This window comes from Meleagris gallopavo, chromosome 6 (assembly GCF_905368555.1).
Source record: "Meleagris gallopavo chromosome 6, MGAL_WU_HG_1.1, whole genome shotgun sequence".
Taxonomy (NCBI): Eukaryota; Metazoa; Chordata; class Aves; order Galliformes; family Phasianidae; genus Meleagris; species Meleagris gallopavo.
In genome coordinates, this window is record NC_139409.1 from 4,980,140 (window position 1) to 5,004,166 (window position 24,027).

Consider the following 24,027-nt stretch of genomic DNA (forward strand, 5'->3'; position numbering starts at 1 on the left):
CGCACTGCTGATTACTGCTGTGCTAAAGGTTGCAGCTGGCATATGCCTTATCATCTGCTGTTTGCTTGTTTACTTTCTAGATGCATAAAAATCTTTAAGGTAGGGAAGATTAGCCTGAAAATGCTGTATTGTGCATTGTGTTATCAATGGATGGAGGAGACAGCGAGTTCAAAGCTTTCATACCTAAGATTAAGCATCTTTACAGGGACATGTGGCTGAAATAGATTTGGGACAGGTCATACTTGATGCAGGCACCTCAAACGTAGCATGTTTCGTGGTTACTGCTTTAGGAGAACTGGATATGCAGCTGAATTTCTCCTGTGACCACTCAAGGAGTTACAGTCAAGGCAAGATCATCTGTGCCCTGTCTGCTGGTACAAGTAGTTTTCCCAGCCAATTTGCTCTTGAAAATATCTACCTAACACTGTGTGAAAATGCAGTGATTCACTAGGATAAAGAATGGTGAATAATATCATGTCTTGTATCCAAAGATTCTAGAAAACTATGACAACTCATTTGGGATTTGGAAGTTTGTATGTACTCTACTTATTTATTATTGCAAGGCCTGAAGAATGGAGCTTGCAGCTTCAGCTTGTAGTTGAGTTTCAAATCTCTGCATTTGTTTTTTTCTCCAACTCTTTCAGCAGTTCAAGAAGCCATGCATGATACTGAAATAATGCAGCATCTGTGTCCTCATGATATCCTGGCTAACGAGAATACCATGAAAGAAATACATCCCAAATGAGCTTAGCCTCATAAATGGCTCATTGAGACATTTAGAAACATGTAAAACCCGAAGTTCAAACAATAGGATCACTATTTTTAAGCACTGGTAGTGCAGGATATTTGGGTTTATTTGAGTTCCTGTGGAATCATTTTCTTTGCTCAAGGAACCTGTTTGCAACTCAGTAAAAGTGTTCTAAAAAGAGGCGAAACAAACCTGGTACTGGCATCCTGAGACCAGCTAAGGCTAGAAACAAGCAAGTGTAAGAAGGTGGTATTGGAAAAAATTCAGGAGAACCTCTGAATTGCTGATTCTGCCATTTCTATTAGGGATCCTACTAAAACAATTCGGAAGGTCTAAGCAGTTATTTGGTCTGGTTCCCTGAAACCAGATACATTCAGTTTATGTTGATCTGCTCTTTTACTTCAAGCTTTGTTGTATTCTTTGGTGGAACTGAAAACCACATTCTTAGTTTTCTTTCAGCATACGCTACTTTCCAGCTCTTGGGGTCCTAGAAGCATATCAAAGTGCTCTGGGTATATGCCTACATTCTTGGAGGAAAGCAGAAATTCTACAGATCACACCTTTTTTTCATTATTATTCTCAGGAATGTTTCTGTGGGCCAAGAATTTTCTGACGAAACTACCAGAACATGTTAGGAATATGTCATCAGCCACTTCCATTCAAGGTTTATTGCTCTCAGACCCAGACTCTATGAGAACAATGATAGATCTTCCTTATTTCCTTCAGTTCCCAATGCCAAAGCATCAACAGAGAGGTATTATTTATTCACACGACATTTTCCATGATTTTCAGGAAGGTTGAAGGGGCCCTGTATTATTTAGCTTTAATCTACCTACCTTGTCTACCACACCCTGAGCAAGATATGGAGTGAGATAATATCTGCTACTTAAAAACATAGCTATGAACTGAGTGATATGAAGTGGTACAACTGAAACTGTTGTCAGTCATCAGTGTGAGAAAGCACTTCTTGGGGTGTACATCGTACCCAGTGTCAACATGACTATGATCATGGATGGGGTGGTGTGTATTATATTGTACTCAACTCAGTTTTTAGATGTGAATACAGACACTGCCTGCCATGGAGCTGATAGTCCATCCACATTGTAAAGAAGACATAGATTTGTGATTTAGGTTTAGTGATTTGGAATGGCCTTACTGGCTCATTAAGTAGTAAATTTCAGGGGACTTTGAAAGGAATCGAGCACTCAACAAAAGAAAGCCAACCAGACCAAAGTATTTTTAGAGGTAATGTTTACCTTCAGAATGCAGCAATAAAAGTTAAAAAAAAAAAAAAAAAGCCACAAAAAAAAATCTAAAATCATGAGTTGTGAATGTACAAAACAAAGTCATAATACAAAGAAAATTGCTTTACAAGGTTGCAAAATGAACTTAAACAGTAAACAGGTATGAAAGCATGGAAAATCTAAAATAAGGTTTTTTTGTATATATTGAATAATAAATAACAATTCTGAAAATAAAAGAAAGCAACAACCATTCTTTCTCACCTGGAGCATCTTTCTTTGAATCTTTCTTTGGAGAAACAGCACTGATAATAGCTGTGGGGTTTGATGTAACAATTTTCATCATCAAGTAGTCCTAGGAAATGTACTCTGCTAAATTCCGCCCCCACCAATAACAGTCTCAGCCATTTGAATTTTTTAATTTAATATCTAAGAAAAAAACCATCTAACCCACCCATCAATGTCAGTATGTGTTCTTATACATATTTGTGTGTTTACAATGCCCTTCCTGGCAAATCTGTACTGAAATTAAATACAGAAGATAATAGCAAGTGTTTGTTTGCCAATGACCAGATTGATCTCTTCTTGAACTGATTCTATCTATCTTTTCTTGCGATTAGTTCAGAGAAGCCCCTCCCAAGCCCCAAATCATACTGTTGGAGAAGAAACTGCCCAAGATGCGCATAGATGGATGTTTCCCTTGTGCTTCTGGCAGTGTCAGGGCTCTGGGTTGTGGTGCAGCACCAAGTCTGCTGGGTTGTTCAGGTGAGGGCTGTTGTCGAGGCAGACTGCATTTGTCCTGTCTGTACAAGAACACCAAGACAAAGACCCTGAGAAGTCTTTAGGGTGTAGATGATTCCCTGTGTATAATGTAGATAAACCAGGAGAATTTTTTTTTATTGCAGACTGTCTTTTTCTTTTTTATATAGTTCTCTCTTGCTCTTCAGGATCTCCTATTTCTTTAGCCTGGAGTTACCAAAGGTGACAAAGACCACTCCTGTCTCTTGGAAAATGCCATTGTGGATGTTTTCACTTGGGCTCTTCAGGTAACTTGGAAACACGGGTGATGCAGATACTTCATACTGGGGATGCGAAGCCACACCACACGTGGAGGATGTTTGTGTTTCAGATTGCTTGGTGACTGTGGTAGATGAAGTGATGATTTTATTTCCAAACTGGTCCATTTCCTCATACTGCTCTGTGACAGTCCGGGTGGCTCCATAGAGCTTGGACCCATCGGGCCCTGTCTTCAGCTCCAAGATGCTTTTCTGCCTCCGGGGGTTCTGTGGGCTGGGGGAGCAATAGGCTGGAAAGCCTCCTTTTACCCCACACTGGCAGCTGCCTTTGGAGGCATCTGGAGGGCACCTCTCTTTCTCATTGACCTGACTGTTGGTGTTAGCAGGGGTGTGCTGTTTCACTGAGTTCTCCCCAGCATTTGTTTGGGTGGGCTCCGGTCTCTTCTCTAAGGAAGACGTGTCATGCCCAGGTGACCCAGCTGATGGATGGTTAATGGAGTTAGAACTCTCCTGAGCAAAAGCATCCTTCTTTCCTGGAGTGTCTGGACGATCTGGGGAAGGGATGTCTCGTGGGGAATGTGCGGTCCTGGGTGACTCTGCTGGTTTCCTGGCAGCAGACTCAATGGTGATGTAGGAAGGTGAGGAGGGAGAGCTGACACGAGGATGAACTTGACGGGGGACCTCCAGCTCTGACTTGGTTACCTCAGTCTTTTCTGCCACCTTTGCACCTTCCGCAGATGCTGCCTCCCCTGTCTCCACCATGGTTTCCTCCTGCCTGGCTTTGCTTGAGACAATACTGATTTTGCGGATATTGCTGCTGCTTGTAGAGCTCTGGGTGCTCCCCAGAGATTCTTTGAACAGACCAGAGAGCCCAGCGATATCTGACTCAGACTTGAGACTAGAGACAGAATAAAGAGCTTTCTTGATAGCCTCCTCAATGTCTAAGAGTCGGGCAAGTGTCTGCTCCTTCAGGTGGATAATCTCAGCACTTGCTCTCTCTAGGTCCTCAAAAACCATCTCTACTGAGGAGACACTGTCAGTGTCATCCTTGGCCTGTGTCTCAGCCCCATCCTGTTGTTTGGCCTGGAGGGCCTTCTGACGAACCACCCAATCAGGGACCTTCTCAAAAAGGCTCCTCAGCGATTTCACATCCACTTTGCTTGTTTCCTCTTCAAACTCCTTCACCCTAGTCAAGATCTCTTGCAGCTCCTCTTGTCTCCTGAGATTTTCAAAGATCTCCATAGCCTCCTTGACGTTGCCTTTCATTATCTCCTCTTTATGTACCGAAAGCCTCTTCCGACGTTCATCTTCTGTTTCTTTCTTGGATTTTTCTCTCATAATAACTGCTGGCTTCTCCTGAGCAGATGCCTCTGCCTCCTCATCAGGACATTTTGGTTGCTCACTATTTCCCTGTTGTTCCTCCTTGGAAGCGTTCTTTGGCTGCTGATGGAAGGACACTGAATGACTCGTTTGTTTCCTTTCATTCACTTGCTGCATGACTCTCTGACTTTCCCATGATGAATAGGCATTATACACACATTCCCTTTCCATCTTGGTTGAGGCATTTTTTGCAATGTCATCTCCTCTCTTTGGAGGAGTGGCATGGCCCACAGAGGAGGTGCTTGGCTCAGTCTGTCCTGGCATTTTAGGTGTCTGCGCTCTACCAGGATAGGCTGGATGTGATATTGAAGAGAATCTCTCTTCTTGTTGACACATCTCAGAATGCCTCTGAACTACCTCATGGGAGCAGCTTATTGGAGCTGCTGCTTTCCCATTCAACATTCCTTGCTTGGCTTCAAAACCAACCTCTCCATTTTTCATTGGCTTTGAAGGTTTAGCTCTATCCAGTTCGAACTTGCCTTGTCCTACTTTGCTTGCCTTGTACCTTTCCTCTGCCAGCTGAAGAGGGGTTTTGATAGGATATTTAGGCTTTCTCTCAGAACCCTGAACTGTGATAGATTTGTCCATGGATGACCCCACAGTGCAGTATTTTTCTTGACTCTCCCTGTGGTCTGACTGTTCACATACTTCTGTGCAACTTAACTTCAGCTCTGCAGGGGGAGGCTTTGTCTTGCTGATCTCTCTGAAGCCTGGAGGTTTTGGAGGCACGGGTGGAGGGATAGATCTGTTTGTGCTGTTATTTGTAGAAGCAGAATATGCCTCACGTAAGAGGTGCTCGGGTTTTGGTGGGGGGACAGGCTTTTTTCTCGGTGGGGCAGTAATTTCTGGTTTTGGAGGAATTTTGGGCTTTTCTGTAGAATTCTGGTCACTGGGTTTGCAGGACAGAGAAGGGAGGGAAGGAAGAGGGGTCTGGAGTGGTGAAAAACATCCCGGGGCTTCATCTTTGCTGGTTAATAATGGAAGGGCACCTTCTCTTGTTGCTTTGGTTGAGGGTGGACAATGTTCTGCTTTCATCACAGCAACTGGGGGAGGAGGAGGAAAGTCATTATCAGCTTGTGACCCTGAAGCCACTATAGCTGTCTGGTTATTATTGACTTGAGTCTCACTTTTCTTTTTACACACAGAATAGGACTGCCCTGCATTTCTGTATATCATAGCAGCTTTAAAATCCCCTTTGGAGACATTAACGTTAGACTTTTCCAGCGACTGAAGTGTGGCTTTTAAATTACCACGGACAACGTCCTCCTTTTCTACCAGGCGCTGTTCTGTGGCGGCACTTTGCAGTGCTCTGATAGCTGTCTGTACATCCCCTCTGATAACAACATCTCTTTCTTCTTGCACTGATTGCTCTTTGTAATCAGACTCAACGAAAGGGTTTATATAGGTTTTCACAGGTGTGGCAGTATAAAGGCCATCCTTAATGCTAACATCTCTACTAGGCACAACTTGGTTTTCCTGGCTCAATAGTTGTCCTCCCTGTACTTCCTCTGAAGCACTGACCTTTTTATGTGATGCTATACTCTTCTGAGACACACTTGTGTGGGTCTGGGATGCCTCCTGGACTCTAGTGGTGGTGGTCCTGATGGCTGTGCTGGTGTTCTCCCGCATGGTAGACGCAGACTCTTGTTGATGTACGGTTGAATGAAGGGTCTTTGTCTCCTGCTTACCAGCTACCTGCTGTCTGCAGGCCGTGTGGACTTCCTCCCTGTTCCTTTGTAGCTTGCTCTGAACGTGGTGTTGAATGTTTCTCGCTTCTGCTGTTGCTAGCCTCAGGCTTTGCATTGCAGCCTGAAGATCATTCCCAAGGGCCTTCTCTTCTGTCTGCTTCTGGCTGGCTTGCTCAGTCACCAAACTCTGCTGTTCTCCAACCACTTCACTCCTCTCAGCTGTCACTTTGGTCTGGGCTATGCCTTGCATCGTAGCTTTGTGTTCCTTCAGACGCGCAGAAGTGGACTCTTCTTTCTCTGTATTCTTGCTGACATCTGCAACCCTTTGAATTGACTTTGTAGTTACTTTAAGGCCCCCTGACATGATCTCTTCCTTCTCCATCCCTGTGGGCAGGTTCTGGGGCTTCCCAAGACATTGCACAGTGGTGCCTGTCACACCCACTGCACCCACAACTGCTCTCTCTAAAGCACCCTCCTTGCCTGTGCTTTCACATGCAAATACCTTTTTTGCTCCCTCCAGAGCCCCTGGCTTTGCCTCTGCCATTACTTTCTCTACTTGTTCGTTGTTTGCTAAGACATGTGTATTAGTCCCCTGCAAAACCCGCAGGGCACTTTCAGCTGTCCCTTGCTCTGCTTGGGCAGAGATGAGGGACTGTATCTCTGACTCCTGCTGAAGGTTCTTCAGATAGTCCAGATCTCCCTTCTCAATGCAGCTCGCAAAAAGCTGGACATTCCCCTTCTCATTGTCCTCACGCTTAACAGTTACTGTAGCCTTCTGCTCCTGAGAAGAAGCCATCAGGTTCCCTATCGTTGACTTCACATCCCCCTTGACAACTTTTTGCTGGACAGAATGGAACAGGAGGGAGTAGAGGGTCATCTTCACTGATTCTGACTTTGTCTCTTGTATGACCATCCCCTTTTTGATGGAAGCATCTTGACTAAGGAGGCCCTGGAGAGCCTTAGTTACATTTCCACTCAAGTCCTCTTTGCCTTTAATAGCTTCACTCTGGTCCAGAAGCTGCAATGAGCTTACTTTGATCTTGCCCTCTCTGTCCTCCTCTACCAGCACACTCTGTGATTCCACATTGGTTCTGTGCAGGAGCTGCAGCATGATCCCTTGCAAATGGCCTCTTACAATCTCTTCTTTCAAGATTTCTGGAGCACCTGGGCTACTGAGCTGATATTTCACCATCTTCACGCTCTCCATATCATTGGCTTCAATGAGGATCCCATCGTGCTGAATAGCCTGGCAAGTACAAAGTGTCTCTACAGTCTCCTTCATAGTTCTTTCTTTCAGTTCTGTTTCCCTGCTGCATTCAGAAGCACTGAATTTATCCAAAGGAGTGCTCTCAAAGAGCCATGTTGTGCTTTTCACATCTGCACGAGGGATTGGTTCCTGGGTCCCAGTACTGACTGTCACCTCTGGGTCCTTAAGAGTGTCCATGGGCTGGGTTTCAAACAACCAGGTGCAGCGTTTGACATCTCCTTTCTGGCTGTCCTCTCTCTGCACCGTACTGATAGATGAGCTTCTGTCTGCATCCCCATAAAGGGAGTCCACAGGCTGGTTTTCAAAAAGCCATGTAGATGTCCTCACATCACCCCGCTGAACATCACTGACACTGACCATCCTTACATACTTCTTCTGCCCCACTTGCTGGGACTCAAAAAGCTGCTTGTTGGTCTGAACATCTCCCTTCTGCACATCATCTACTGTTCTGGGCACAGAAATCTTTCCTCCAGGGAAAGAGTCAAGAGGCTCTGTTTCAAATCTCCACCGGGCAGCCTGGACATCACCTTTCTTGATGTCCTCTTGGGTAACAGCCCTAATCACAAACACTTCTTCTTCCTTTTTGATCTGATCCAGGGGCTTAGTTTCAAACAACCATCGTGCACCTTTCACGTCACCTTTCATGATTTCTTCTTTCTGCACTGAAGTGACCTCATGATATCCTCCCTCTTTGTCCTGGATAGCATATAAGGGTTGGCTTTCAAAGAGCATTGTGCAGGACTTGACGTTTGCTTTGCTCATGGTATCTTTCTGGATCTTATGGAGCTCCGTCTCATCTACTTTGTCATGGATTTGGTCAAGGGAGTAGGTCTCAAATATGAACCTTTTGCCTCCCACATCTCCACCCTTGATATCCTTCTCTGGAGGGATTTCCTGGATGCCTTCAGAGCTGTCCTTCAGGGTGTCCATGGGGTAATTCTCAAAGAGCCAAGTGAATTTGTGCACTGATCCAGCTTCGATCGTCCCATCATCCTTGATGACCACTGGTGGTTTTGTTGTTGTGTCTAAGGGCTTAGCCTCGAAGAATTCCTTCACTCTGGACACCTCTCCAGACTGTATCTCCACACGGCTAGAGTACCGCAGGGTTTTCTTTTGGTCAGCTTCACTGAAAACACTGCTGCCCAAAGGTTCAGTCTCAAATAGATGCCGGACAGTTTTGACATCAACTCCCTGTAATTCATCCTGACTGTATGCTTTACTGACTCTCAAATACTGCTCCTCTTGACCTTTCAGGGAGTCCAGGGGTTGAGTCTCAAACATCCACGTGTATGATTTCACGTCAGCTTGGGGCACACTGACATCCTCTTCTTGCTTCTTTTCAGCCTTCTCATACAGGGTGCTCATGGGCTGGGTCTCAAAAAGCCACCTACAGGTCTTCACATCCCCCCGCTGGGAGATTTCCCGCTTCACTGAGGGGTATTCCTCACCTTGCGTGGCTTGGTGATGAATGACATCAATAGGTTGAGTTTCAAAGAGCCACTTGGCTGTTCTGACATCACCAGCCACCACCTCCTGTTTTGTGATCCCCCGTATTATATCCACTTTCTTGGTGCTTTCATCAAACTGGTCCAGTGGCCTGGTTTCAAACATCCATTTGTACTTCTTGACGTCACCACTAATGACTTGCTCTCTGCTTACAGATGTGACTTCGTGAAAATTGCCAAAGCTATCCTTGATGGCATAGAGAGGTGTAGTTTCAAATAGGATTTGATTAGCTTTGACATTGCCAGGTGGAATCTTCTCCTCTTCCTTGGTGACGGGCTCAGCATCAACCTCCTTGATGCTATCCAGGGGCAGAGTCTCAAATAGGGTCTTGAAAGATTTCACATCCCCTTTAACCACTTCTTCTGTGCTGGCAGCAGAAACTTCTTCCTCGAATGCCTTGGAGATACTGCCAAGGGGACAGGTCTCAAACACATGTTTTCTTTGTTTCACATCTCCCTTCTCCTCTGCTGAAAGCTCTACTTTTTTCAAATGACCCACCTCAAAATTGTCTTTCAGGGTTTCCATCGGTTGAGTTTCAAATAGCCAGAGTGTAGATTTCACATCACCTCCAATGACTTGTTCTTTGGCTGCAACACTCTCTGAAGCTTCTCCTTTCAAAGAATCAAGGGCCTGGGTCTCAAAGAGTAATCGCTGTTTACTGACATCTGCCCCTGTGACAAAATCTGTTGAAGCTTTGAAATCCTGTTCTTCAACAGTAATCTCTCTGATGGCATCCAGAGGCTGAGTTTCAAATATCCACCTTGCTCCACTGACATCTGGCCTTCCTATTTCTTCCAAGGAGATCCCACGGATTATTTGTACTTTAGAAGTGTCCTTGTTGATGGTATCCAGTGGCTGAGTCTCAAACAGCCAGCGAGCTGTTCTGACTGCATTGCTCTGAATTTCTTCTCGGCAAACAGACTTGATTTCATGGATGTTTCCAGTTTTGTCCCTAATTGCACAGAGGGGCTCTGTTTGGAAGAGCCTGATAGTCTTCTTGACGTCACCTTTTAGCTCCTGGATTTCTGACTTGAGCTGCAGGATGCTCTTCTCCTCCACGGAGCAGCAGCGTCCTATAGCATCCAAGGACTGGGCTTCGAAGAGTTCTTTGGCACCTTTCACATCACCTCCCTGGACCGGCTCCTTGAGAACTGCCTCTTGCACTTCAGTTTCATCTGAGTACAGTTTGTTTAATGAGTCCAAAGGCTGGGTTTCAAAGAGCCACCGGGCAGTATGCACATCCCCTCTGGCAAGGTCTGTCTCTGATAACTTTGCTGTTGTTGACAGATAGTCCCCGTTGACTGACTGGTTTTCAAACCTCAGAGAAGTACTTTTCACATCCCCACCAGGAATTATCTCATCTTCCATCATCTTCTTTGTGGCTTGATGGTCCCCAATAGAGTCAAGTGCCCAGTTCTCAAAGATCCAGCGCATGGACTGAACCTCTCCGGGAAGAACTTTATCCAGATTCACAGATGCCTGTGCATTGGGATCTTCAGTATTAAGCATTTCTGCCAGGTCCTCAGTCACAGCTTCTTCCAAGTTTTTCCTGAGCTCAGGATGCATGTGTCTGTAGAGCCTCTTCAGCTCATTTACTTGTCGCTGCTGGTAGAACTTGGAGAAAGCTTGCTTAGGAGGAGGCACAGGGAGTGGGTTGGGATCCTGGCTCCCCGGAGCGATTACTTGGACAGAGCCAGGGATGGGAGGGGGAGGTAAGTCGTCTTCCATTTTCTTGGCAGCAACTTTAGATGATTTCTGAGGCTCTGCCATCTTTAGGGAAACAGTTTTGAAGGTCAGAATCATCTCTTAACATCCCAGCCCATTGGCTGTTAGTAGTGTGAATGCCAAAAGAAAAGACAGCCCAACAAGGAACTCCATGCACCTACTGAGCTCCATACCTTTAGTTCAGTAGCACACAGCACTCCAAAGCATCATATCACTGCACACACTCCAGACTTGGTGTTAGCTCTGGTTCCACAGCAACGTGCTCTAAAGCAAGGCCTCTTATCCAGGCATGTGCGGTGGTTAGTCTATAGTCTCAGGTGTCAATCCATCTACAGCATAACAGAGAGGCCTGATTTGGACTGTCAACAAGAGAGACTGACCACAAGAATGACATAAAGAAGGCTTATCATCAAGTAGCAAGATAAAATTTAATTTCTGCCTCCTAATTCCAAGTGTGGGACAGTGAGGGAACTTGAAAAGAGTCTGCAAACAAAGGTTATACTCCAGGAGAAAGTCAGAGAGGTATTTATGAGGAGATCTTGAGAGTAAAAACAGTGAGAGAGAACCAAATAAAAGTGTGAAAGTGAGCTGGTGAGGACATCCCAATTTTGGGTAGGCAGCTAGCATGATGGGTTTTCCGTACTGCCATGGGCTGCCCATGGCACAAGACTGGGGACTTTGGAAAGGACATTTGATTTCCCGTTGGACTCACACATGTACCCACATCATCACTTGCATAAGAATAAGTGTACAGTTCCACAGTGAGAGATTTAAATAAAGCTTTTTTAAATTTAAGACTTGTACAGGAGTGAGGCTAACTCATGAGCCCTCAAACCCACTCACATTTAGGTTGTTCTGTAAAAATGAGCAATTCACTTGCTACAGAGCCAGAAGCCAGTATATCACTGCTACATCACATCACAGTGCGATGGCTTTAACTCACGTTCTTATGAGCCTTCCTTCTGGGGGTAATTCTTTGTGAGTTCTGGCGCCTGTGCCTATGAATTATCCCAATTTACATTTAGATTCACTCAAACTGAATTCAGCTGGAAAAAGCAAAAAAGAGAAGGTGCAGTCATGACAGGCTGGACAGTGGTTGTTCTGACTACCTTTGAGCTTCACTTTCAGCATTTTTCTCCTTATCTTGGGAATTTTGAAACAGCTGAACTGAATACCTGTGGACTGCACTGGATTGGCGTTTTTCCAAAGGGAATGTATTTGAAGCCTATAATCATTATCTAAAAAGAACCATAATCCTGGTGGCTTTCCTTTCAGTAAACAGATCTGCTGATCCTTGGCATGCCTTTGGAGTTACGTCTGTAGAGTTATGCCTGGAATATTATTAGTTGTTGCTCAAAGCAATGGCGCGCAATGTTATTTTGCTCTGTTAACACACAGATTGTTCTCGCTAAAAATAAGTGCTGAACATTAGTAAGAAAAAAAAACAAACAACAGAACCAAACAAACAAACAAAAAACAAAAAAACAAAAAACCAAACCAAACAAACCCAAACAAACCAAAATACCAAAACCAGCATATTTGGCAGCAAGTGTAAATTGCAAATTATTTGTACAATGCAATGTATGTCGAATCATCAAATGCACTTTTAAAAATAAGGTGCTTTTTTTTTTTTTTTTAATCTATAAGCTTCTAAACAGAGTGAAGGGCTGAGCAGCTGGTGGCTATATTCAGTGTGGAAGCACTCCTCACTGCCTGGCATGGGTATGTCAATCACACTCTACCACTATCTGCAAATATTTGGTTAGATAAGGGTGCTTATCTCTAACATTTCTTACCTTGCTTGTTTTCTGGCTGTTGAGAGATTGAGTGGAGCTGTCCTTCACAGTTCTCTGGAAAAGACATAGGGAGGAATGACATCAAACTGCATAGGCAGACACATACGACAGCTGTATATATATATATGTGTGTGTGTGTGTCTACTACAGAGAACTGAAAACCAATAGCATTTTGTTCTTGTGGTTTTTTTTTGGTTCACTGATAGCTCTCAGCTGGGAAAAATCAATCTTACCCCAGGTTGAACAGACGTTTTTCCAAAAGCCTCAGTCGACAAAAGAAACCCAAACACATTTGTTCAGAGTCAGGGGAAAAACAAAACAAGCACTGATTTCTCCAAAACTTGATTTGTCTTACAGTTCTGTTGGTATGCCAATATTTTTAAGACAAAACAAATTTACACTGCAAAGGCATTATGAATCAAAATTCATTGAAAATTTGTTTTGAAATTATTACTGGAAGGTTGGACTAAAAGACCTCAGAGGTCCCTCCCAACTCCTACGGATTCTCTGGTTGTGTGTGATTTTGTGATTATTTTCTTTCTCTTTCCCAACCTGAAATGCAGATTTCTTAGAAAATTTTAATTAGTACAGATTCTGGTGAAGAAATATTTCTTATCAAGCTGCATGAACCATCACATCTTGCTGCTGGACAGGATGCGTGGTTCTTGCACAAACCTGGTCCAATGTGGGTGCAGGTAATGGAACAGCCTTTAAAGAAGTCTGAACCTCTGAACCTGCTTCATTGCAGTTGTAATTCCCCTCTGATGATCTATACTTAATTATTTTCAGGTGAGAGTGCTTCAGTCTGGGCTCTTCCAGTTCAGAGCCCTTATACTTGTTCAAGAGGCTACAGTTCAGTCAAGGACCCTGCAGATGGCTGGGAGTTGAAGGGAGCATGAATGAACCTGCAGAAGTCCAGGAGAGAAAATGCATCTCCTGTCACCCCTGGATGACCAACAGAGCCAGGCAGGAGAGAAAAATATAGCTTAGTGCCTCATAACACGTACAACATGAATTATCCTATGACCCAGTGATCAGCCAGGTCTGGATGATTAAATCACTGCATCCCCTGCTGATGTTTCCTTTTTCTACTACATGGGGTGAATATGGGACCCATTTATGTATGTTAGAATGAGTATAGCAGAGGGATGTACATGTTGCTGTGTGCTGAATATTTCCTGAATGGATATAATTGTGTTTATACACGCAGATATTAGATATCTTATTCATGAATACACTGTATGCAGGAGCTATCAGATATAATGTGTGTGTGTACATGCAGCATGAATATCATGTGCATATCAGCAATGCAATTAGTATCAGCATGATAATGTGATATTTTTATACGGTACATTAATATGACATTTAGATGGCATATTCTATGTTATGGCTATTCTTGGAAAAGAAATGCTCTGTTCCTCCAGCATTGTGAACCCAGGTGTGTTCTCCCTCTGGAGCCTCCGGAAGGGATGGGACACCATTTGGATGCCATGGTTCTTACCGGTGATGTGGTGCTGCCTTGAGAAGCAGCAGCAGCAGCTGCCTGGGAGAGATAACGAGCTGACAGCTCCTTCACAGACAGAGAAGAGGACCTCCCTCGTCCTTGTTGAAGTAAGCGCCTAGTGCTGTCTGCTATGTCTAAAAATGACCGTGTCCTCTCATCTGAAACAGAGACAGGTAGGCATAGTGAGCTATGTGAAACAGTGGTGATGGCATGGTGTGAGGCAGGACATTTCTAAGTGAGCTCTGATTTCTGCACCCCTTCTTCTTGGAGTCCCCAGCAAGGTGACTGTCCCTCTCCCTGATTTTAACATCATACTGTTTTTGGTTTAGGGAGAAAATGTGGACATCTGCCCTCCTCTCATGGCTGAAATGGATGGTGAGACTTGAGAGCAACCCACCAGGCACAAACCTGGTGCCATTGTCCTGCCTTGGAGCTCCCCAGCACAGATCCTGCACCCATCCCTGCATCCCCAGCCAAGACCATCACCAAAACAGAAGTGATGTGAAGGATGTGAAGAAACTACAGATGCTAAACTTGAATCAACTTCTACTTTTTTTCTCCTTGACCACTTCACTCTCCCATCAGCGTGCCTCGCAGGCAGCTATACCCATTCATCTTCACCCCTTCTCCTTTCAGGAAATCAAGAAACGATGAGGCTACAAGATTTCCCCATGGCCATAGCATAGAATGAGCTTATTTTAGAGTGGTAACGATCTGAGCTAGCTCCCATAGAGCCCCACTAGAGCTCAGCATGACATTCCTGACATATCCAAGATATCTGGCATTCCCCCTACTTTTGTTCAGATGCCTCCCATGGAGATGACTCCAGCTGGGAACGTCTCTATCTGCTTCATGGAGGAATTGACTATTTTGGGAAGAGGTGATCTATCAGGCAGACAACTTGAGAGGTATGCAGGGGTACAGCTTGCTGCTGTGCTCACACATACTTGGATGATACTCAGCCCAAGCCCATCCAATGCACTCCCTCCCATGGCCTTCATCCCCTAAACAGCAGGAGTTACCCCCTGTACATATATGCTGCACCTCAGTCCTCTGGGCTAGTAGGGGCTGTCATTTCTCTGTTACCACTGCAAAAACACCAGAAGGTTCTCCCTTTATTTGCAGGCTTGCATTTGGATTTAGTGTGGTATTTGCAATGCTTTCTGTTTGAACAATGGGCTCTCCCTCCACAAATCCAGCTTTTGCACAGCCAGGGAAAGGCTGATGTACTTGTTAATATGTGCACACTGAAAACACTGCAACAATTCTAGCATTCTTTGCTCTCAAATCTCAGTCCCCAAGTCATGAGATTTTGTAAACAACCGACTTAATGACTCCTTTCTTTGTTTTCCAGGTTTTGAGTTCAGATTTTCCAGCTTTTCTCTGAAATACTGAAGGACATTTGCTTTGCCTTCATTTTGAGGTGACAACACGTAACATTGTGCACTAACAGGATCCTGGGAGTTGGCGCTTCAAAAGAGACACTAATTCCTATGGGTCAGACATGTCAGTCCTTAGCACTGAACAAACACTGAGATAAGAGCAGAAGGACTCCACTGAGATGCTCAGACACCTGCAGGTGTCTCTTCTGTCCTTGGTTCCAGCTGCTCCTGCAGATGCCAAGGCATTTTGATGCAGAGCTGAAGCTGGATCCATGTGGAGGCAGCTGGAAGCAGTGCAGGTGTAGGTGCTCAGTTCTGCCAAAAGGGCACAGTGGCATGAGGAGAGCAAACAGAAGAGATTTCCTTAATTTATATTTTTTCTTTCTAACTAAGTCACAGTGTCAACAAGGGACTTCTTTCCCTGATTTCTATTGTCAGTGGGTCAGACTGTGAATCAAAATGAATTATTCAGCTATAGCCAGTGCAGATAGTGGCACAGCTGGTCCCAATCTGGTGCATCTTCAGATAGGCAGTGAGGCTGTAAAATGAATTAGTCTCTTATTATGTCAGTTTTTCTCCACTCTGGTCAAGAATTTAACTGGGTCTCTGACTTTTTAAGATGTTCAGCACTCTGGAAAGGGGGAGAAGAGGGTCAAGGCATTACTGTGACACCGACTTTTAGAGGAGCTGGTGCTGATACCTCTAACACCTGCCCTTCTACCTTCTGTAGAAGACTTTCTCCTTCACTAGGAGATTTGAGGCACACATTTCCCTCTGTGAAAAGCGAAAATGAAGCAATAGCAAGCAAAGGTACCTGGGATTTCATGGTCTTTCCTTGCCATGGCCATGCTCTCTGAGAATAGCACTGAAACGTGTGCTGAATTAGAGATTAGAATCATAGAATCATTTGAACTGGAAGGTACCTTTAAGATCCAACTCCCTTGCAATTAATAGGGATGCCTACAGCTAGATCAGGGTGCTCAGAGCCCCATCCAAGCTGACCTTGAATGTCTCCAGGGATGGGGCAATTAGCTGCCATGAATATGTCTGTGAAAAATCATGCCAGAGAATCTGTTTTCTCCCACAGTTCTGAATTTCCTACTGAAGGCAAAAGGAATCCACTGGGAAACCAAAAGCTTTCTTCCTTGCAAGGTGATGAGGTTTGGTGAAGCTTCTCAGTAAGAGCAATGGGGAGAGCTGTGAGAGACAGCCTTCCTAGCTTCAAAGCAGAAAGAAAACAAGAAAACCAAGCACGGTTTGCAGCCTTTCCGATTGGGAAAATGAGCATGAGCCCTCAGCAAAGCCATAGTCATAGTGAAAACGCTCCTAAAGGCTCCTTGTAGGAGTTGGGAGCTCTTCACAGCAAGGCTGGGACCCTATACTTAACCATTTTAGTGCTGAGAACTTAGCAAAAGTTTATCCATATCCTGAGCTGGACTGGTAATGTTCTGCAAGCCAGTCTGTGAGGGTTATGGTGACCTGATATTATTTGTGTTGGCCCATGGGAGGGGAGGAGAGGGGGAATGCTGCACAAAGCACAGCAATGTACCTTCCAGCCCACGAGCAGGTGATGGAGCTGGGTACAACTCTGACCATACACAGTGGAAAACTGCTTCAGATCTGCTTCTTCCTTCATCCTTTGGCTTAGATGGATGAAAAGCCACAGGACTTCTGTTTTAATGATGGATATAATTAGCTGCACTGCTTCAGGGGGCTCTGCCCAATGAAACAGGCTGCTGCCACCCTCCAAAGTACTAACTATAGATAGCAGAGGAAGAACAACACTTAATCCCACTAACAAGAGAGCCAGGCTGTCATCTCAAGAGCTTCCCAGCAAAGGATGCTAAAGGGTGTGGTGAAAACAGGGTAAGGGTGACACTGTCTGAATTGTTGTGTGGGAGACCGAGGGCATGGAGACTCAGTGTGAGACCTGTGTGGGGTTCCAGGTTCCTGTTTTGTTGGACAAAAGGGCTCTACTGGCACCTTGAGTATTCCCTCTAGTCCATCAGCTGTGCCCAAGGGTGAGCAGAGAGGGATGGAGGTGGTTTCTGGGGAGAAAAAGAGCTCCTCGCAGCTAAAGGCGTGGAGGAAGAGTCTGACCCTCCTGGCAGCAGGCTGGTGTTCAGAGATATTCAGCCCTAAACAGTAGGGTTCAGAGATATTCAGCCCTGCAATGGGGAAAAACTATTCCTTGTCTTCACTTTTTCTCCCTGACCTTCCTAGACACAAGAGGAAGAAAGGGAAAGGAAAGAGAATGGGGGAAAAGATTCACAACTTAATCTAAATATTCAATCACTTCCTCTTTGGCTATTGCCCATAAGTCACCAACAGCTCTGTCTCCTGAAGAAGATAATATTGCACCTCTCTTTGTTTCAAAATGTCTCTGTTAAATCTGACAGCCAGCTCCCAGCAAGTGAAAAACAAACTCCTAACAAAGTGCTTCATCCCTCCTTCCCCTGAGAAAACCCCATCTGTCTGTTAACACAGCAGCTCTGCTCACTCTGCTTTATTCTATAGAAAAAAGCATGCTACCCACCTGTTTGTGTCTGCCACGGCTGGCACTCCCTGTAGCCTGGCTCCCACCTCCAACCCCAGTGAGCTACTGAGTGCCTGAGTCACCTATTAAAAAAGGAAGCTGCAAACTCAGCACTGATCCTCTGGGCTGCCTGGCCAACCACATGTCATCGGCTTTGCTCCCAAGATCAGCCGTCCTGAGCAAACACAGCTGCTAAGCAAAGCCCTTTGTGTAGGCGGGTGCACCCCATGCAGGCCCACTGCTGACATCCCATGGGGTTGTGTAATGGGACCTGAGCTCAGCTCGGCTTGCAGGGAGCTTGAAGGAGCTGGAGGCAGAGGGAAAGGCTGATGGTACAAGTTGTGACACAGTCCTGGCCCCTTGTTGCTTGCCCATCCTCATTGCACCTCTGCCAACTAGCTTTGTGTTAGTTATGCTCCGCAGACTTGGCATGCTGCATGCCATGGGACATGATATGGCCTGCATGCCCCTGCCATGCCTCTACCTGGTCACCATGAGATGCAGTGCAGCCCATGGTGCAGGACCCAAAATCCAACTCTTAGAGGTTAATGGCAGCGAAGGGACCCATGTCCCAGAGCTTCTGAGTGCTGTGAAAGCAGGGCAGGAAAACAATGGTTCCTTACACTGTAGCAGGGACTCCATTTTCCAGGAGAATGGAGGTGAACCAACATAGAAATGCTTCTGGGTTTGTGGCACTCTGAGCTGACTGCTTCCTGCAAATTTGGGGCCGTTTTAGCTCTTCCTTGTTCGCTGGGATGGACTGTCTGCTGGTAATGACATTTGCTGCTAAGGAACCCCCAGCTGGATGGTCACTACTTGTGTGCTGGATGTGTGCCCCATTCCCACCTTGTCCCCAACACACATGCTGGTGAGACCTCAGCAGTTCCCTGTCCCCTCCTGGATCTGGAAGCCCATTCCTGCAGGAGAGAACCCCATTCCTAAGCACCTCTATCCCTACATGTGGAAACTGCAGGTGCCAAATCACACCCACCACACTCTCTTCCCATCTTTGCCTCTCAGAGAATCTATTCTGTGACAAAAGAGCCTCTTAAATCCTGGTGAGGCCATTTGCACAGCTGGGTGAGCACCCATAAAAGCTGTCTGAGAAACCAGTGCTGCTGTTTAATCCAGGAGCCCAGCAGCCCATTGGTGGTGCTCAGTCAGCAGAGATGTGTTTATATCTCTGTCCCCAGACTGTGAATTGGTGGCCCTGGTCCTGGGGATGCTGAGCTGGAGGAGATGCACACTGAGGGGAGCAGAGTGGCCTCCCTGCCCCAACTTGAGGCTGCCAATGGGTGAGTGGCTCCAGGTGCTGTGGGGATGTTGGGAGGCCAAGGGTTTGGAGAGAGAAGGGCACTTACTGCCATTTCTCATTGGATTTATAACTTGCTATGAGGCTTCAGAAGGTGCCAAAATGCCGTGTGTGTCTTTTTCCAAAAGAAAGGTGAAAAATCATGGGACAGAGCTGTGGTGAGCAGCATTAATGGGATTTTAGGCAGCCTCCAGAAAAAACGAGGACTGGTGATGCTCTGAAGCGTTCTATTTACCCTCGTGGGTGCTCCCCGGCTCCTGGATCATGCTTTGCTCTGTTTGCAGACCACAGTGATTTTTCTCATTTTCAGTTCTACAAAGGACGGCGAGGATTCCAAATTCAAGCCTTTTTGTTTTACTGTGAATTGGCTCATTACGTGAAAGAGCAGTAATTGTAAACATGGTGGTTTTTTTTGTTAAAGTCATCTGATTTTTGGTTGTTTTAGTCCAGGTCACCTGTTTATATTATAATTGCATGTGCTAGCAATTGACTTTTAGAAGTGAAATTTTCCCTTACTCACCAGAGGTAAGAACGTCACTGATCTTATTTAGATAACTAACAAAAATTGTATGAATTCATAACACTTTTTTTCCTGATTCCAAACTTTCACAAGTTGACTTTTTCTTTAAAATAGGTGGGTACAGCATATAGTGATACAGATACCTGATTTGGAGGTGGGGGGCATGTCCGGTATAGTTAATAAATACAATAACTAATGCACATAGAATCATAGAATGGCCTGGGTTGAAAGGGCCTCAAAGACCATCTAGTTTCAACCCCCTGCTATGTGCAGGGTCGCCAGCCACCAGACCAGGCTGCCCAGAGCCACATCCAGCCTGGCCTTGAATGCCTGCAGGGATGGGGCATCCACAACCTCCTTGGGCAACCTGTTCCAGTGCTTCACCACCCTCTGTGTGAAGAATTTCCTTCTAATATCTAACCTAAACCTCCCCTGTCTCAGTTTAAAACCATTCCCCCTTGTCCTATCGCTATCCACCCTCCTCTTCCCCCTCCTGTTTATACACTCCCTTCAAGTATTGGAAGGCCACAATGAGGTCTCCCCAGAGCCTTCTCTTCTTTAAACTAAACAAGCCCATCAAAAACTATAATCCATTCTTTCTTTTAACTAGAGCAAATGTAACTAAAGAATAGCTTTGCTGAAGATAAAATAAGATTCAAAGGAGTATTTCTTACTTCAGGAATAATTTACTAAGTTATAACCAAACAATGCATACGGTACATATGTATAAATCTGTGATTGCAAGTGGGAGGTGGGAAGAAAAAAAAACAACTACTGCACCAAAGGTCCCTGATTTTAGACACTTCTACAGACGTTTGTGGCTCTTCCGTGTCAGCTGGAATCCCCTTTGCAAGAGGCACTTCACAACCCTCAGATAATCTAAACAGCTCCCAGGAAAATTTAGCTTCAGGCGGAGTTGAGTGTCTGCCCGAGGCAGCTCGGGGCTAATTCTGGCCCTTGCAAAAAATCCAGGAATGTACAGGACGCTATTCCTGGCACTGAAAGACTCCAAGAAGCTTCGCCCAGAGACAGCTGCAGGTTGCATTGCTGCCTGGGGACATGGCCTTGCCCAGTGGGCCAGCTGCTGGGAGCTCGTTGTTCCTTGTCTTAAACCTCACCCGGCTCAGCTCCCCCACTCTTTTGGGGTGTTTGATCAGATATTGGCACAGGCTGCCCAGGGAGGTGGTAGAATCACCATCACTGTAGGTGTTCAAGAAAAGAGTAGGTGTCACACTGAGTGACATGGTCTAGCGTGGTCACAGGCATGGGGTAATGGTCAGATGAGATATCTTAGTGGTCTTTTCCAGCCTTAATGATTCTAAGATGCTATGGGTTGATGGTTGGACAACATAATCTCAGAGATCTTTTCCAACTTTTATGGTTCTAAGATTCTATGAGATGGTGATAACCACCACCACTTGCTAAAAAGGAAGAGCTGCTTCTGTTCCCCTCTTAGTGTTCACGCATCCTATCCACACCAAGACTGTTTCCAGCCCTAATCCCTCTGCCATGCTTTACATCCCATGAAGCAGCATCTCTTTCCCTGCAGACCTCCATGCAGGATGACAACATGAGATAGTGGCTTCCTCCCCCCCCAGGTATCCCCTATGGAAAGCAAAGCAGAGCTACCCACCAAAATAACCCATGCCTGGGGATAGGGCTTCTTGGCATGCCGCAAATTCCAGCCCTTTTAAGGGAAGCCCTTTCCAGCCACTACAAAGCGATACCTTGGGAATGTCTGCCATAAGCATCACTGCCCACACATCCCTTCTGGGACTGGGGCTGTGGCATGCATCCATAAGTGTTTTTTTGGCTATGCCATGGAGTTGATGTGGGGGCATTGCAGGGATGCTGTGCAGCATGAGCCTGCCTCTGCATTCTATTCTTGTCATGGAGTTTCCGTGCTGCTGTCAACTCTTCATCACTGACAGCCGAGAAATCTGAATACAGTTTTGGAAGAAACTGTCACGGCAAAAAAATAAGAGAAATAATAATAAAAAAATCTCCACCAGTATCCTTTAAAGAGAATATCCTAACCCACTTCTCAATATTGAGTTTTGTAGTATTTCCATTTGTTTCTGAATGAGGCAAGCTGCCAGTGAGAGTAGGGGGAGGAGAGAATTGCTTGGCTTCAAAAGAGTTAGAGATCAGGTTGTAGAGTACTGAATATAAAGTTTCATGCTGCTGTGTTTGGACCCAGACCTGGGATTTTTGCTGGTGGTAAAGAAGGATTTCCATTCTTCCCAGCAGTAGAGTTGGGGCATCCTTGCCTGATTTACCCCAGAAAAGAGGCGTGTCCTGCAAAATACTGCATCTATTCAAAGACTGAACACAGCCTTCATGGGAAATTTCCACAATTTTCCACCCATGCTGGATCCTTTTATTGCCATGAGTGGGATTACTTAGTTCTTTCCCTGGACGAGAATACAGGCTCTCATATTTTGTCTCTTCCCACCAAGTGATATCTGTATCCAAGACAGATACCTGTCTCTCTTACTCCAACCTTTTTTTTCTTTCTAGTAAAGTTCTGAAGCTACTTTGAATATTTTCCAGTGAAGATTTGGGTGAAAACTGAAGAGTTGGAAGAAGTAGAGGAAGCTATGGAATTTCTGTTCTGGCAGCAATCAGCAGAATGTGTACCCCAGAAGGAAATACTAACCAGAGCCAAAAGCACGTGTAGAACAACACCGCATTTAACTCAGGCTGTGGGGTTCAGGCCCTTCACACAATGACTGAGCACTGAAACATGGATGTGAAGTCTTTTCCTTCTGGCTACACAGACATTCAATAGCTGAATAGCTTTAGCAAATGATTTATCAGGTATGAGACTCGGGGGCAGACACACAAGTTCTGTCTTACCAAGAAGTGCAGGAGTCATTTTCCATGCCTGAGAGCAAATAAGAGTGGTAAGGCCATATTAATGCTCTTAATCCACCAGACCCCCTCCTGAAGCCCTTTGTTTGGACCACGGTCACAAACACATTCCTCAGTGCTCCCTGGAGCTGAGAGCAGAAGAGAGAGGGAAAGAAATTTCCTCCTGAACAAATCCTTTTCTACCTCCTGTTCCCCAGGAATGTAAGCTGAAGTGAAGCTCATTTTCCTCTGAAGTCCACATTTGCTGTCTATTCTATTGCATCTAGTTATGAACACAATTCTGACCTGGAATATGTTCTAACCAACCCTATAGTGCCTAACAGGTTGATCAGAATCCTGTATGTATCCTCTCTCGTGCTGATGGAGTCCCAGTACCTCACAGCATTTTGGGGGCACGTTGTAGACACTGAGAGTGAAGAGTAGCAAGTAGATGCATGAGTTTAAGCCTCAAAACTAGGAACTTGCATGTTTAGGGAAAAGGGAAAAGCAGGTACAACACTCTGCTTCCACTTCAAACACACCCAAGCACCCAAGACAGCAATGCAGAATCAGACTGAAGCCACCGCTAGTGGTGCAGATGGTGGGATTTACTGAGCTCTGGGCCAACAAAATCTCATATCTGCTGCCATCCCTTCCACAGCACAACATCCTGAGCATCATCATTTGCCCTACATTTTCATTATCAACCCAAGCTTCATATTCACGCAACAACTCACTCTTCTCAAATCTACCCCAAAATTACTTACAGGAAGGTCTCAGTAATCCCAGTAGCTGTGTCAAGCTGCAGACAGTTCCAGTGGAAAACCTCTGTGAAACTCACCGCCAGGCAGCCCTTACAGAATCCCAGAGGAGCCCTGCTCCAGTCCCCACACCTCGGTCCTGTTCATTGCCTCCCAGTGGTCTCTGGCAGCTGATTTTATCACTGAGCACTGGGCTATGTTGAGAGGATGAACCACTTGGTCTATTTTTAGGGGAGATGAAGCTGCTCTTCCACCCGGCTGAGTCAATCATGAGTTGGGGAGGTGGGGAAGTCTGGGGGCCTGGCTTATTTTCAGAACTTGTTCATTCAAAATACCCCTGGTGTAATCCAGTACGGGACAAGGGATGCTTCCAAACTGCAGTGCCATGGCGAAGAGGCATTTCCCTGATTCACAGCCATGTCCTCAGGCTGTGATCTGTACTGCCTGACCCCCTTTGCTTTGGGCCACTGCCAGAGTTTTAATGGAAGGCAACAGGTATTACATTTTCTAGTTCCTCATTTCTTCCTTGGCTCAAGTATTCTAGTGTTGAGAAAGAAAAGAAAATATTTTATGAAAAGGAAAGTGAGAGGTGAGAGGAAGCATGTATACAAAGGAGGATGATATACTCCCTTCTCCCAGATCATTCCTTGGTGAGTAGTGCAGCACTGCTGGGAGGTGCTCTGGGCAGCGTTTGGGGGTCCAAATGAGGGCTATGAAGTTGGCAAAGAGCTGAGAAAGCAAGATGTTTGAGGAGTGCCTGAGGTCCCATGGTTTGTTTGGCCCAGAGAAACA

The 24,027-nt window shown here is 45.5% G+C and overlaps 1 protein-coding gene across 3 annotated transcripts; it reads right to left on the minus strand.

Annotated features, from left to right (window-relative positions):
- Positions 1–1,982: 1,982 nt before the first annotated feature.
- Positions 1,983–23,400, minus strand: XIRP1 (xin actin binding repeat containing 1). Of its 3 annotated transcripts, none has more exons than XM_085226957.1 (4): positions 23,242–23,400; positions 13,869–14,029; positions 12,368–12,421; positions 1,983–10,616 (listed from the first exon to the last, which is right to left on the minus strand). In XM_085226957.1, the coding sequence occupies exon 4, from the start codon at positions 10,614–10,616 to the stop codon at positions 2,943–2,945; it is 7,674 nt and encodes a 2,557-aa protein (XP_085083083.1). In that variant the 5' UTR covers positions 12,368–12,421; positions 13,869–14,029; positions 23,242–23,400; the 3' UTR covers positions 1,983–2,942. The 3 variants fall into 3 exon arrangements, with proteins under 3 accessions (XP_085083083.1, XP_019471775.2, XP_085083084.1); XM_019616230.3 differs by lacking the exon at positions 23,242–23,400 and adding an exon at positions 17,790–17,919; XM_085226958.1 differs by lacking the exon at positions 13,869–14,029 and having other exon boundaries at positions 23,242–23,397.
- Between the last annotated feature and the right edge of the window lie 627 nt (positions 23,401–24,027).

Excerpts from the sequence above, each read along its gene's own strand:
- XIRP1 (XM_085226957.1), bottom strand. The coding sequence starts at position 10,616 with ATGGCAGAGCCTCAGAAATCATCTAAAGTTGCTGCCAAGAAAATGGAA.